Source organism: Musca domestica, unplaced genomic scaffold (genome assembly GCF_030504385.1).
Source record: "Musca domestica strain aabys unplaced genomic scaffold, Musca_domestica.polishedcontigs.V.1.1 34, whole genome shotgun sequence".
Lineage (NCBI taxonomy): Eukaryota > Metazoa > Arthropoda > Insecta > Diptera > Muscidae > Musca > Musca domestica.
The window spans coordinates 10,786,851-10,802,546 of NW_026712313.1; the positions used below are offsets into that span (position 1 = coordinate 10,786,851).

Here is a 15,696-nt window from a genome sequence, read left to right on the forward strand (position 1 = left end):
TTAAACGTAAGACGAAGAAATCTGACTCAAATTCAGTCTCGTTCTCCGAACCTGATGAACCGCAGGAGGCTTGAATATATTCACCATGCACGGAAAGGTAGAAAATCCTAATCAAAATGAGTTTATCTGATGATTAATAAGAAACAGCCACAGCTTCTAGTAAGGATCTCTCTATTCCTATACTATTACCCTTTTATAGGTCTATATCGAGAAGGAGACCTGCCAATCTGAGGCTACTTTACGATTGTGGTATCATTCTCAATATTGGATCGGGTGTCGAGATGTCCTTAATGGAAACCCGAACTATGGGGACATGAAGGAAAAATATAAAAAGTTACAGCCCCTCAAAAACTACGGTACACACAAGGCGAAGATAACTTGAAGATAGTCACAGATTCCATATAAATAAGCTGAATCTACTGAACTATGGCACTCTCCCGAAACTTTGGTACAATCTTTGATTGAAATGTATATATCTCTTTCATGGACCGAACAAGTGCAGAAAATCTGTCGGAGATACACCAAGCAGAACGAGCTGCTACAATAAAGGGTACACCAAGCAGAACGAGCTGCTACAATAAAGGATGGAAATAATGCGATCTTTCGAACTTGAATGAGGTTGTTAACGTTTATTTGCGACTGGAGAGTTTTAAACTAGTGATATTTTTCGATTGCCGAAAAATATTCTCAGTTAATCTCAATTTAGGGGATTTTTTCAACTGTCCAATGTTGAGTTCGACTGGATATTTGTCTTAAGAATTCGAGATGAGGATCAAATCTTATGAACCTACATTCCGTCTTTCACAACAGCAACGTAAAATAAAAAATGACGAAAGTGATATCATCTAGGTCAGTAAGGAAAAGCCCTAATAGAGACGTTCTCTTGAACTGCACAAAAGTCAGGGGAGGCATTTCCATGCATTTTAAGAGCCCAGTCATCAAAAGAAAAGAAAAAAATGTAGGCGATTGACCGGCTTGAGATCTTGTATAAACTAATCTTTATACAGTTTAATGACATTTGCCCATTATCTCCCCCCATTTTTTCCTTATAAAAGACCAAGACCGTGAGACCTTCTTCCATAAAGATCACGATGACTTCCTTAACAGAAAATTTTGCGATCATTTTAGATTGAAGGTATGAGACTTTTGTTCTTATTCGTTTTTTTACTGGGAAGTGTAAAATTAAATAAACCAAATGAAAAATAAAATGTTTTCTGTAACCTAAAAAAATTCAAAAGTTCGAGACATTGGCCAGACATATGACATATTGATTTAATATGACACCACTGACTAGTAAGGTGGTAACTAATATGAGTAAAGAAGTCAAAATACAAAATACTTTATCAACATATAATTAATAGCAACATTATCTATTAATTTCTTGATAAAGTTTGTTAGGTCATAAATTTGGTGATTTTTTCTATATACATGGACATAAACCCCAAATTAAATGTATTGAGTTTAAAATAGACCAATGGTAATGAAACAAATAATATTGGTAGGAGGTGCAGCGTAAGATTAATTTTTTTAGATTCAATAACATGTCACAACGTATGACAAATCTTCTAAAACGGCTCAAAATGGAGCCTTTTTTACTACATTAACTTTAAATTTGTTCCAAGATAAAAAGTTACTTATTAACAGAATTTTTCATGTTACTTTAAAATCCAACTGAAATAAATTTTATTAATTTTTATTTTTTATACAAAAAATATGTCATTTTCATTTACCCACATTACGATTATCGTAATTGTATTAAAAATAAATATACATTACTATTTCTTATCTCCCATCGAGTTTAATCAACTTTCTTGCTCTTTGTCTTTTTAGCGGCAGCTTTACCGGCAGCCTTCTTGGCTCCTCCAGCACTCTTTGTACCGCTCTTATTCCAGTAGTATAACATTTGAGCCACAATAACACCGTTGGCGAATGATGAAGCACAGAATGTCATGATCATCATGTTATCACCAGTCTCCTGGATTGAGGTAAAGATGCGTGCCAATGAGCCGGCAAACAATAGGAATGCAGTGGCGGCGGACAATTGGCCGGTGGAACCATTTTTGTAATTTGTCACAGCCTGTGACAATTTGCCGGTCAATAAAATCGGAATATTCAAGCTTTGAATGGTGACCAAAATTTTGAAGGGCAGTAGTCCAGAGCATAGCACATATACCAGCAAACCATAGATGACGCAGAATATCAATGACTTGGCCTTTGCTCCGCCATAGAACAGAACCATAGCAGCAATGGCAGCCGTTTGGAATGCCAAGAAGGTATTGTCACCCCAGGCACTGAAGGGGAATCCGCTTACATAACTATAGGACATATGTACCGTAATGGCGGTCAAATCCAGAAGGACGGAGAACAAATTAATGCCTTCGCCAGATTTGTTGTTGAAAATCTTCAAGACTTGAGGTACCTTGACGAGCAGAGAGCCGGCAATGATGGCCAAACCAAGGCCTTTGCTCAGCAATGCTTTGAAACATGCAACTGTAGGTGGAATAAGGGTAAAATAAATTAGTTTTGTTTCATTTAATTGCTAACCTATTTGCTTACCATCAAAATAGTTATGCTCCTCAAAATAGTTATCGAAGCATTCCTCAGACATGAGGAACAAGGCACCTTTCTTTAGTACTTCCATATTAGAGGGTTCGCCTTTGGCTTAGATAATTGTTCCAATTTTATTTGAGGGAAAAAATGTCGTGTACTTTTTTCTTCACGCCGGCTTTTGATTGACACGTCTTCTGGCTCACCAAGCAACGCACTCACAAACAGCAACCACCACCACCAACAGCAACAATGAACAAATCAGCTGTTTCTTATCTGTCAATTGACCACCAGAGATATGAGATTTTTTTTATGCTGGTTTGTATGAAATTGGCTCTAATTGAACTTTACACGTTTAGAATTTGTTATCTTTAATTGAAGAATTTGATTTTTCTATTCGTACAAAGCACCCACATAAACAGACTACAACAAAAAAGACGGCAAATCGATAAATAAAAGAATTTTAACAACTGGGATAACAGACTAGCTGCAACGTTAAACAGCAGTGGTTTTATGTTACAGGGTGATTCGTATAAAAAGACAGGGCGCCTCTGATATTGTTGAAATGGGTGTTACTGTTTAAAATTTAAATACAAAAATAAAATTTTTGCAGTTTATACAATAAAATTTCGTCACGATGGAGTATTCTGCTTATAGGTAAACAAACACCAGCGGAATTTATAGCCTCCTATGGATGTATCTGAGGTTAACTCTTTATATATTTATTAAAAACAGCGGGATAACCTTCAATTTTGTAAATGTGCTTGTATGCATGGTACAATGAATTCAAGGTAGGGCAGAACTACCATATGATTTAATTTTTTTTATTTTCTTGGCTTAATATGTCATCTTTATTTGTTTATGTATGTGTTTTCTTTTCAATGACAAAAAATTGTTCAGAAAATATCCAAATTCGGGTGTTTTCAAAATGTTTATTTGAACGTATGCATCTACAAAATCTAGAGTTTTTGTAGCGAAATAATCCTCTAGAGATATAGTACATGATTTTGAAAAGAAGTTTTGACCTTTCATTCAGTTATCGCGTTTTTCAATCATTTATTCAAAATAATCGCAACAAGTTGTTTGATTTTTTATTGTTTTGATACTAATTCTGACATTACAAGCCAAACAGGTAGACCTCTATACTTGCAATTTTTTCAAAGTTGACCTACCTTCTCTTCATTGTACCATGCTTGTATGCATATGCATTATTTTGAATAAATGATTGAAAAACGCGATAACTGAATGAAAGGTCAAAACTTCTTTTCAAAATCATGTACTATATATCTCTAGAGGATTATTTCGCTACAAAAACTCTAGATTTTGTAGATGCATACGTTCAAATAAACATTTTGAAAACACCCGAATTTGAATATTTTCTGAACAATTTTTTGTCATTGAAAAGAAAACACATACATAAACAAATAAAGATGACATATTAAGCCAAGAAAATAAAAAAATTAAATCATATGGTAGTTCTGCCCTACCTTGAATTCATTGTACCATGCTTGTATGTTAGTTTTGAATGCCATTTTGCTAATGAATTTAACAAGTCTCTCTTTTAAATTGTTTTATCATCAATAAAGTTCTGGAACTAAACAATAATTTCGACAAAAATTGATTATTAATTGTTGCTTGAATTCTGTGGTCTATTGCTTACAACAACACAATATTCTACGAAGATAGAAAAATCTATTTGAACATACATTGGTATAAAAACATCCTTTATTACAAAACCTCAACACTATTTACTTCAGGGCACCACATCCGTGATTTGTTATTTCCCCTCCCCCCGATGAAAGGGCAGAGGTCAAGCAACATCAGCAGCAGTCATAAGGAAGCACTTGTCTTATCTAAAACTTAATTGAGTCTCAATTTGGTTTCTGCCCCAAAAGGGATGGAGTTGTCATTGTAATAATGTGTGAAATTGAAAGGGTGTGCAGAAGGGAATGAGGTATTTTTTCATTAGGACTTAGATTTATAGGTCTGGTACATAATACAGTGGATAAATAACCATACGGGAGATTCTTAAATTTATTATAAAAACCCATCCCTCCATACGATGTACCCCCTTTTCCAAGACAACAATATTGTTGGTTTTTCTCTTTTAAAAACCAAAAACTCATAAGGCGTGATTGCAATTGCAATTAGTTTTTGTGATTGCCATCTCTCGGTGTGGGTTTGTATGTGGGTGTGTGTTTGTGGGATTCCAATTAAGTGCAGGTGTTTGGAAATTAATCTTACATTTGGCCAGATAAGAAAGCATTATGTCCATCTTCAGAGGAAGAAAAAACATTGTAGAAAAATAAGAAAAATAATAATCGATGGGGAATCTGATGAAAACATCCACCAAATAATTACATGTCAACTTAATAAACTGTCATAGAATGGATTTAAGTAAAATAATTGAAATTATGAGAGAAATGAAAATGAAATGGTGAGAAAAAATTTAGAGGATTAGTAGAGTTTATAGAGTTATTATGTTGGTAGTATATCGAAAAGAGGTCTTCAATTGATGGATGACATTTTTGATGATTTTTTTTTGATTTATTAATAGTTATAGAATAAGTAGTTTAGGATGATTTGGTTAAGTAATACAATACTGAAGCAAATATCACATTTTCTTTTCCTGTAGAGGGCATTTATAAAAATCCTAACAAAATTCCAAAAAATATCCAAATCTTGATATAAACTAAGAATAGTTTGAAAAATTTCTTAAATTTACGACAGAAGGTTAAAAAAATTGAAAAATCCAATCAGAAATTCGGTGCAAAATTAAGAAAAAATTTAAAAATCTGATGTTATGTTTTTTAAAAATCGAGAACTATTCAATCCAATTCATATAAGATAGTCTTGAAAAAAAAAAAAAACAATTAAAAAAGCTGTAAGATTGGCTGGGCCGAACTTTGAATACCTTCCACCATTTTTGGCAATTTTCAAAAAAAAAAAAAAAAAATAAATAAATAAATAAATTAAATCCGGTAAAAATTCTGTTAAATTCTTAAAAGTACCGAATTGCCTGCATAGGCAACTTTTGTCATGAGCCATTACAATATTCAATTGCGAAACTTGAAAAAAAAAATCGGTGAATAATGTAGCTAAAATCATCAAAATTCCAAATATGGGGAGGTGCCGTTGAATGGGGTGTATAGGAAGACTTGGACCTGGACAGACAATTTTCTGTTGTAGGCTGTAGTATCTATTAAGAACTACAAATACCAAATTTGAAACATTTCCAGTGGTAAATGTCGATAAAATCATCAAAATACCGAATATCTGGAGGTGCCGTTTTATGGGGGCTATACGAAGGCGTGGACCTGCAATTTTTTGTGATAGACTGTAGTATCCATTAAGAACTACATATACCAAATTTGAAACGATTCCGGTAAAAAATGTCGCTAACATCATCAAAATACCTAATATCGGGGGTTATACGACAACGTGGACATATATAGACAATTCTCTTTCAGGAGGTGAAGTACTCGGAAGGAACAAGTTGTGTTAATTTTTAGACAATTCCATTGACAAATGTGGCTAAAATCATGAAAATACCGAATATTGGGGATACCCTTATATGGGGGTTACACGATATCGTGAACCTATATAGACAATTTTCTCCAGGGGGTAAAGTACTCGGAAGAAATTGCTGGTGTGGATTTTCAGACAATTCCATTGAAAAATGTGGCTAAAATCATCAAAATACCGAATATCGGGAAGTATCGTTATATGGGGGCAATATTCAGGGGGTAAAGTACTCAGAAGGAACTTCTTGAGTGGATTTTCAGACAATTCCATTGAAAAATTTGAAAATACCGCATATTAAGGTAACGTTATATGGGGGCTATACGATATCATGGACCGATTTAGCCCATCTTCGAACTTGTAAGTAGCCGGCCTTCGGTGGTGACCACTTGTGGATAGGTATTTTCAAACCTATATTGCCTATATTGGGTAAGTGGATACGGGTTTTGAACCCGGCCTTTCGAGCCCCGGGACCGGGTAAGTCCCCCATAAAAAATAGTTTCCCGGAATTAGGGTAAAAATAACTACCTTTGGAAAAAATCGAAAGAATCGAAAAGTTTTTACTAAATTAGCGTTGTTCCAATTGCCCACAGCATTGTGGCTTTTAGCGCTAGGATCTTCTTAGACCAGTGTCGGAAATAACTTCAATATCTCCAAATTGTTTTGCTGCTGGTATTTTCATGGTCAAATATCAAATACAAAATGGTTAAGATATTACCATCAAATAAAAAATACAATATCAATTTTTTACGGCCACAGATGTTCTCTAAAGCCGACTTCCCGTCGACTGTTTTATCGACAATGATAATTGGAATAATTCATCGCTATCGACAAAAAACGACAACCCTAATATTGTCGCTTCGACTTCATTATGCGACGACGACAACGGTAATAGGGCAGAATTAAAAAAAATTGGAATTAGATTTTGAAAATTCCACGTTTATATCTTTGGTAGACGTTTGTAGCTATGCTAGGATCTCGAAAATATTCTTAGAAAAATCCATGGTTCTTTAGAAAAATATTCTCAAAAGATTGATGACTTTAGAAGTAAAGGTGTTTCGAAATAAATTTCTATATAAACAATTTTTAAAACTCCTTTAAATATATCCTTAAAAATATTCGACTATAGATCTGTCATTTTGTTCCAAAACAATCCGTTAGAAATCCAATTTATGGATCTATAAATTAATCTTTGTTCCTTCAGATCTTAAATTTCTTTCCCAAAAACCAATTTGCTCAACTTCGTCTCGACATTCAAATAAACAATCAATTGACGGAAGTAATAAAGAGTTATTTAAGCCGATATCAAAGTGGAAAAATCTTTGCGAAAAAGGGAAACCAAGAAACAACAAAAAAAGCAATACCAAGTAACACAAGTCAATGATGTTGAACAAATTTTTACAAGCTATGAAAAGGGTACAATGTTTCATTTGTCGTTCGGTCGTCGATGTATATGTGTATGTTTGTCCTGTCGTTGTTGTTGCTCCCATTCCCAACCACTCCACCATGATTTCCTTTTGTTTTGCCAAAGAAAAGCAGGTACTTATGTTTCTCATAAGTAGTGTAGTTGTTGTTGTTATCTAGCTTTTGGCTCTTTACATCTCTGCCTCTGCCACTACCGCTTTCCCTTGGCAAAGCTTGTAAATGCTTGCTTTTGGGTTACCATGTTGTTGTTCATACCTTTTGGCTAAAAACAACATCATAAATATTCCATAGCAAACCAAACACACGAGAAGGAGGTAAGTGAGTGTGTGGTGAATATGGGAGAGAGAGAGAGTGAGAGAGAGAGTCGATGTGTGTGTGACAACCATATGGATAACCAGATATCAAAATAACAGAGATAAATTTGGGCGCTACACAGTGGTGTGAGGAAATGGATTTAATTTTTGATAGGGTCCTCAAGGATGAGATGACTTTTTTAAAATTACATTGCGAGTGAAATCGGGAGTCTAGAAACAATAAAACAGCCTGGAACGAAAAAGTACAAACAAAGCACACGTGTCCTCTCTCGATTTTCATTTGACATTGATTTGGTAGGTCGAGAGAGTCTTTTACCACTACTAATGTATGTATTGTGAGCAAGGCTGATATAAAAGTTGATCCTAAAAATGATATCGTTTCTTAAAATCTCTCTCTCTCTCTCTTTCTTTCCGTTCCTACTGAGTGCTCAAGTCTTATATTACAGGGTGAGATGAAAAAACTACAACCAACTTCAGACTGCTGTCATTTTCTAAGCCACTCGTCCGACAGCTGTTAAAATTATTCCACAAGTGGCTATCGTTAGAGCACTCCAGCATTTGAATGTGAATAAATCTTTTGTGTCTCGTACCATCGCTCGTTACCGTGATACTGGTAGCGTAGCCCGACGTCAAGGAAGTGGTCGGATGAAAACAGCAACATCAGCAGAAATGGTTCGAAAAGTGAAGAAGTGACTTGATCGAAACCCGCGACGCAGTGGCCAAAAAATGGCTCAATGGCTCGTGAGCTGAACATATCCCAATACTCCATTCGGCAATTATTGAAAAATGAGCTCGAGGTAAAGCTATTGAAATTCTAAAAAGTGCAAGGACTTACACCGCAACAGAAAGAAAATAGACTCAAAAGAGCTAAAGAGTTGCTTCGCTTGGCCGAAAGTGGTGAACTGCCGAATTTGGTTTTCTCCGATGAGACAAAAACATTCGTTGTCCAGCAGTTTGTAAACAACTAAAATTATCGTGTTTACTTGCCAAGGAGGTCAGCTGTAAATGTGCACCTTCGATTGGCCACCAGAACTCAAGGGCCGAGCGCCGGCCATGGTGATGGTGTGGTCCGTTATAACAGCCGATGGTCGCTCACCGCACAGACTCGTATTAATCGACCGTGACATCAGAATAAATGCCGAATATTATCGCGAAAGTATTCTGGAAGGTGTATTAAAGCCTCAGACATGCCAACAGGAAAATATTCTGGAGGGTGGCAGCAGACCTTGGACATTCCAACAGGACTCAGCACGCGCCACCATAGCCACAATAGCCATCAAAATCTCCGGAGTAGTGTGCTTATGGGGATGTTGGGAATTCACCACGATTTATCACGGCAAATTCTATTGGGGATGTTGATTTGGGTAAATTCACCACGGTGAATTTTAATGGGGATGTTGTCTTGGGAATTGTACCACGGCAAATTCTATTGGGGATGTTGATTAGGGTAAATTCTCCACGGTGAAATATATTGGGGATGTTGTCTTTTGAAATGTACCACGGTGAAATATATTGGGGATGTTGTCGTTTGAATTGTACCACGGCAAATTATATTGGGGATGTTGTCTTTTGAATTGTACCACGTCAAATTTTATTGGGGCTGTTGGCGTTGGTGTTGCTAGTTTTAATATGAACTACTAGATGGCGCTAAGTTTAGCGCAGACACAATCCAAAACTGTGTATGGGATGGTGAAATTTCAAGTTTTAATATTCACCACTAGCAGAGACACCCTCCGAAAAAAAAAAATGTATTATGATCATATCGAGTGGGGCTAAAGAGATTCACCATGTGAGAAGTGAATATAGCAGAAACACATCTGAAAGAGGTAAGTATCGAAGAAAATCATTTTATCTAGATGGCTCTCAGAATGCTTTTATATAGTCAACATGCTGATTACTGCAGTCAAATGTGCTTATTAATTTATTTGAAAACATATATTTCAAGAAATCGACTTCAATAAATGTGATATATTATAGAAGAGTTTCAATTGACAAATATGCTGCAATTATTGATATTTCAGGGGTTTTAAGAAAAACGATAACGAAGTCGAGTGGGTTGAACACGAAAATCAGCATGTTGGCTATGCAAAACATGATGAGATAAAAAGACAAAACTAACTTTTCGTTGTACTTGTTTTAATTTGTCTATAATTTTAGCGACTCAAAAATGTTCAGTCATTTCCCTCGAAACGATATAGGCGACATCTAACGGTGAGTTCCATCCATACTATCCATAAATTATGTTGTAGCATAGACACACTCCAAAACTATTGAAATATGATCATATCGAATGGGGCTAGAGAGATCCACCATATGAGAAGTGAATATAGCAGAGACAAATTTGGTTAGTATCATAGTCAACAAGAAGATGTGTGTTCTATTATTTTGTCCAGATGGCTCTCCAGTCATTTCCCTCGAAACGATATAGGCGACATCTAACCACCAATTAATGTTGTAGCATATACACACTAAAAAAATGCTGCTGTAGCCAATCAAAGCAAATTCTTCTTGTGTGGACAGGCATTTTGATACATTATATCGATCGCTTTTTGATAGTTTTGTCGATGAAGAATTTGTTTACATTATGTAGCAATTTGAGAGAATTGAAACTGAAAGAGTTTCATGACAAACCCTGCATCAATTCGGTATTGAAGATTGAAGGGATTTGAAGAAGGAAACACCATTGTTTACATTAACTAACAATTGGATTTCTGTGAAATGGATATGAGAATTTGGGGGGAAGCGTTGTTGCAGAGTTTCATGACAAATTCTGCTTCAATCACAGAATTTCTATTTGTTTACAAAATGTAGTCAATAATGTATTGATTGGATTGGAAGAAATTTCAGTACTCAACAAGTCACAGATTAATAAGCATCGTTTCTTAATATTTTTAAAAAAGTTTTTATAATGTCTCAAAAAATTTGTTGGTCATGCAGCCTTTATTACAAGGAAAAAAGTGAATTTGTGAAACATATGAAAAAGCATTGTATGTTTTGTGATGTTTTATGTGAAAGTGTAAACGATTTAGAATTGCACTTAGAGAACCATCATGGAGATGAGCATGTAATGAAACAAAATCGTGATCAACAACAAGAAAAACTAAAGCAGCAGCATGAAAATAAATCAGCTGTGAAGGTGGAAAAGTTTTGTGGTGATTGTGATAAAATTGTGAATAATATACGATCACACGTTCGTAGCGAAGAACATCGATCCACCGTGAGAAAAAATCTGGATTCTGACATAAAAATTGTTAAAAGTGCATTTAACAAAAATATACTCAGCTATGAGATACAAAACAATAAAGACATTTTGTACCCGATCGATTTTCTTAATGCTTCAAAAGAATTAATAATTAAAACCTTGAAAAATGAGTTAAACGGTAAAACGCTCATAAAATTTAATATGGAACTCCAAGGACTATATGTGAAACCAAACAATGAAAAAGATGGACCTTCAACTTCCAAAGAGTTAACTATTGAAAATATATTTAATCATATTTCAAAAACAACGCTATTAACCCTGGGAGATGATTTGGAAGAGGTCGTTTTCAACCACTGTGTGGAAATTATGGCTAAATCAGAAGAGTTCCAAGAAAGAGGCTCTAATTGGGCCCTGGAGAAACTTTTAAAACTTGACATAAATGTGTTGAGGGCCAACTTAACACGTGGCTCACATTATATTCCAACTCCGAAATCATTAAGCAACAAGAAGGGTGCGTGCCTTAACATCAAAAACTATGATGACTTTTGTTTTAAGTGGTGTATGGTTGTTGCATTGGGAGAAACTGCATATGGAGATCCGAGTATAACCTCTTCATATAACGTAGACATACACCAAGATGTCATTATTCTGCAGTCTGGAATATCGCTAAATTTCGAACAATTAAATTTCCCATTGGGTCTTAAATATATAAAAAAATTTGAAATGAACAACCCAGAGATCAGCGTAAATGTTTTCGGTTATGAAAACAAGTCGGTCGTTGGTCCATATTACTTAACAAAGGAGACGAAAAGCAATCACATTAATTTAATATTGCTGCACAATGAAGAAAATTTTCATTACATTTTGGTTATGGATATGTCTTGGTAATTAAAAACAAAACTTATCAATCAAAACCATATCATAATAATCATGTATTTGTTCTTTTTTTCAGTCTTATGCGGTCTCAATTCACAAGTCATAAGGAGAAAGGTTATTTTTGTTTTGGATGCCTGCAATGTTTCCACGATGAAAATAAATGTATGACTCACAAAAAGCAGTGTGGAAAAGTAGTCTGTGCCCTGCCGAACAAAAAAGAAGCCGTACTGAAGTTCGTCAATCACAAGAAAAAGGATAAGGTGCCTTTCGTTATTTATGCTGACTCCGAAAGTGTACTGGAAGACGTGCAGGAAGATGAGAACAATGGGGCGAGTAAAAAAACGGAAAAGGTAAAGAAGCATATTCCATGTGCTTTTAGTTATTTTATTAAATGTAGTTTTAATGAAAATTTAAATAAGTTATTTATATATAGTGGACCCGACGCAGCAAATGTTTTTCTGAAAGAACTAATTCAGGATTGTAAATTTTTGTATGATAGTTACCTAACCAAAACGAAACCTATGAATACTCTAACACCCGAAGAAGAGACAGCCTTTCTTAGGGATATAAATTGTCGTATATGTGGCGATATTTTAGGTAACGATAGGGTGAAAGATCATTGTCACTTAACGGGGCAATATCGAGGTGCGGTACATAACCATTGCAATCTGCAATATCATCTACCTAAATTTATTCCAATATATTTCCACAATTTTTCTTCGTACGACTGTCACCTCTTCTTTAAAGAATTAGTTGAATTTGGAGGTGAAATAAGAGTCATACCTCAAAACAAAGAAAAATATATTTCAATGTCTTATTTCATTAATATGGATAACGAGTCAACCGACTCTAGTTCTTTAAAAAGTACAGTTGTTGTAGGAGAAGAAGAAGATTCGAGTGAGGAAGATGATGAGGAATTCCAGCAAGAAGAGGAAAGTGAGGGCAAAAAAGAGAAGAAAAAGAAAATGAATAGATTAGAGCATCGTTTCTTAGATAGTTTTCGATTTATGCCTACTAGTTTGGATAAATTAGCAAGGAATTTATCTCGAGATTCTTTTGTTGCTGTCAGATCTCATTTTCCTGATGATGAAGCATTCGAACTTATGACTAGGAAAGGAGTATTTCCCTACGAATATATTTCATCATTTGAAAAATTGAAGGAGAAACAACTTCCCCCTATAGACCAATTTTATAATAAGTTGACAGATACTGAATGCTCGTCAGACGATTATAGGCATGCAACAAATGTTTGGTCACATTTTCGATGTCAAACTATGCAAGACTACATGGATTTGTATTTAAAAGCTGATGTCTTGCTTTTAGCAGACGTATTTGAAAATTTCAGGAGCTTATGTATGCGAATTCACGAACTGGACCCTTGTCAATATCTCACAGCACCATCTCTATCTTGGGATGCAATGCTACTATGTACTAAAGTCGAACTTGAGCTACTCAGAGATATAGACATGTACAATTTCTGCAAAAATGGTATTCGGGGAGGGCTTACCCAGTGCTCAAACAGACACTCGGTAGCAAATAATGAAGATGCTCCCAATTATAATAGTGCCAAACCAGAGGTAAATATCTATTACTTGGATGTAAATAATTTATATGGTACAGTTATGACTGAGTGTCTCCCTGAAAAAGATTTTAGATGGGTGGAGGGTTATGAAATGGAGAAATTCAATGATCCAGCTGTAATATTATCTATTCCTGACAACGCTCCTACTGGTTTTATTTTAGAGGTTGATATTGAATATCCACCGCACCTTCACGACAAACATAACGATTTACCTTTTTTGGCGGAGAAAAAGTGTGTTGAGGGCTCAAAAACTGAAAAACTGATTGCAGATTTTACTGACAAAACATCATACACCATACACTACAAATTACTTAAGCAATCTCTGAAACATGGACTAATTCTTAAGAAAGTCCATAGAGTTTTGGCTTTCACACAAAGCGCTTGGTTAGCTCCTTACATACTGAAGAATAATGAACATAGGGAAAAGGCTGAAAATGCCTTTGAAAAAGATTTTTTTAAATTATTGAATAACTCTTCATTCGGTAAGACAATGGAGAATATCGACAAAAGAAAAACTGTGAAAATTGTGACAATGTGGGTAGATGAGGCAAACCAAAGAAGAAGGAATGTTGCTAGTAAATTAATCTCGAAGCCAAATTTTCACAGCCTTTCGATATTCTCCGAAAATATGGTTGCTATTCAAATTAGGAATGTCAGAGTAAAATATGATAGACCATTGTACTTAGGGTTCTGCATATTAGATTTATCAAAGTGGGTGATGTATGATTTTCTGTATGATTTTCTAAAAGTGAAATTTGGTGAGGATTTTATTCTAAATTATATGGATACAGATTCGTTCATATTAACATTTTACGGACGGAATTTGTATTCCGAATTATCTTTAGATGAAATATTGGCTAGATTTGACACCTCAGGGTTTTCAAAAGAAAATAAATATAAACTTCCTCTAATTAATAAGAAAAAACTTGGCATGATGAAAGATGAGAATGACGGAAAAACAATGGTTGAATTTGTAGGCCTTCGTCCTAAAATGTATGCCATCAATGTAGTTGATAGCGAAGAAGTAAAAAAATCTAAGGGAGTTAAAAAGTCGGTCCTAAAAAAGTATACTATAGATAAATATCGAGAATGTCTTTATAACAAAAAGGTTTTTTACGGTACCATGTTTTCGTTTAGGTCAAGACAGCATACAATATATACAGACAAAATTACTAAAATATCGCTAAGCCATCATGATGATAAACGATTTATTCTAGAGGATGGTATTCACACCTATGCTTGGGGTCACTATAGATTAAATAACCTTCATGAAACAAATGTAAATAACTCAAATGAATCTGTCTCAATGGACTTGGATTAAAATATAAATTTAATTATGATTTAAGTTTCAATATATAGATAAAAGAGCATAGTAATAATATTAATTTAATTGTCTTTACTCACTATAAATGTCATCATATTAATATTTTCTCGCAACACAAAATGTTTAATTTTTAAGTAAATATAAGTGTATTATATTTTAACTAGTCTTTAACTATTCTTATTATAAAATAAAACAAAATATTTTTGTTTATAAATTTATGTAAATTGCGTTTTATTGAAATATTCTTGCAAAGGTGAGTATAAAATAGATTATACTACTTTTCGTACAATTCCTGTTAATGGAACGTACTCGACCAGACGATCATGTATAATTAAACAGTACGCAGAAGTGTTTTGTGGAATTGGTTTATTGGTTTCAAATTGGATTTTTAAATCGATTGGTCCATTCTTAACAGCTTCGTTTTGATTGCTAATGTCAATAACGGCAATGGGCTTGTCTTTAAAACTTGCATATGTAAGAATTGGTTGTGGCTCCCTCATGTAATATGATTGTTGAAACTTTGTATACATGTCATATAGTACTGCATAGCCATTTTCTTCGAACTTTACATTCAAATCATCGTAAGGATAGGTTTCAGAGTTCAAGTGAACTTTGATGTTTTTAAGTTCGCAATGTTCCAGCTTGTTGTCTTTTTCAAATATCAAAGCAACATATCGTGGTCTTTCATGATTGACAGACAATTTAACACTCCAACTGTGTTGTCTTCCACCAGCAAAAGTTGGATTAAAGTAGCAGTCCCAGCTGCGGAATGCTAAAGGCAACGCTTTTCCATCCTTAATAGTTTTCAAGAAGCTGATTTTTCTATAGTCTGATAATTGAATGTGTTGTACTTTCCATACAACATTTGTTATGGTGAGTTTAATTTCCTCCGTATCCATGGTTG

The 15,696-nt window shown here is 34.6% G+C and overlaps 2 protein-coding genes across 2 annotated transcripts; one reads left to right on the forward strand and one right to left on the reverse strand.

The window, feature by feature from the left end:
- Window positions 1–1,630: 1,630 nt before the first annotated feature.
- LOC101887983 (mannose-P-dolichol utilization defect 1 protein homolog) lies at window positions 1,631–3,021 on the reverse strand. Its single transcript, XM_005191102.4, has 2 exons — window positions 2,557–3,021; window positions 1,631–2,490 (listed from the first exon to the last, which is right to left on the reverse strand). The coding sequence occupies exons 1-2, from the start codon at window positions 2,639–2,641 to the stop codon at window positions 1,799–1,801; spliced, it is 777 nt and encodes a 258-aa protein (XP_005191159.1). The 5' UTR covers window positions 2,642–3,021; the 3' UTR covers window positions 1,631–1,798.
- Window positions 3,022–11,758: 8,737 nt separating this feature from the next.
- Window positions 11,759–14,931, forward strand: LOC131803857 (uncharacterized). The gene is made up of 2 exons (XM_059125629.1): window positions 11,759–11,894; window positions 11,963–14,931. The coding sequence occupies exons 1-2, from the start codon at window positions 11,881–11,883 to the stop codon at window positions 14,787–14,789; spliced, it is 2,841 nt and encodes a 946-aa protein (XP_058981612.1). The 5' UTR covers window positions 11,759–11,880; the 3' UTR covers window positions 14,790–14,931.
- The last annotated feature ends 765 nt before the right edge of the window (window positions 14,932–15,696 follow it).

Bases quoted from the DNA above. Each gene is read 5' to 3' on its own strand.
- LOC101887983 (XM_005191102.4), bottom strand. From the start codon at position 2,641: ATGGAAGTACTAAAGAAAGGTGCCTTGTTCCTCATGTCTGAGGAATGC. The intron at 2,491-2,556 runs GTAAGCAAATAG...TTCCACCTACAG, and splicing joins GGAGCATAACTATTTTGATG to TTGCATGTTTCAAAGCATTG.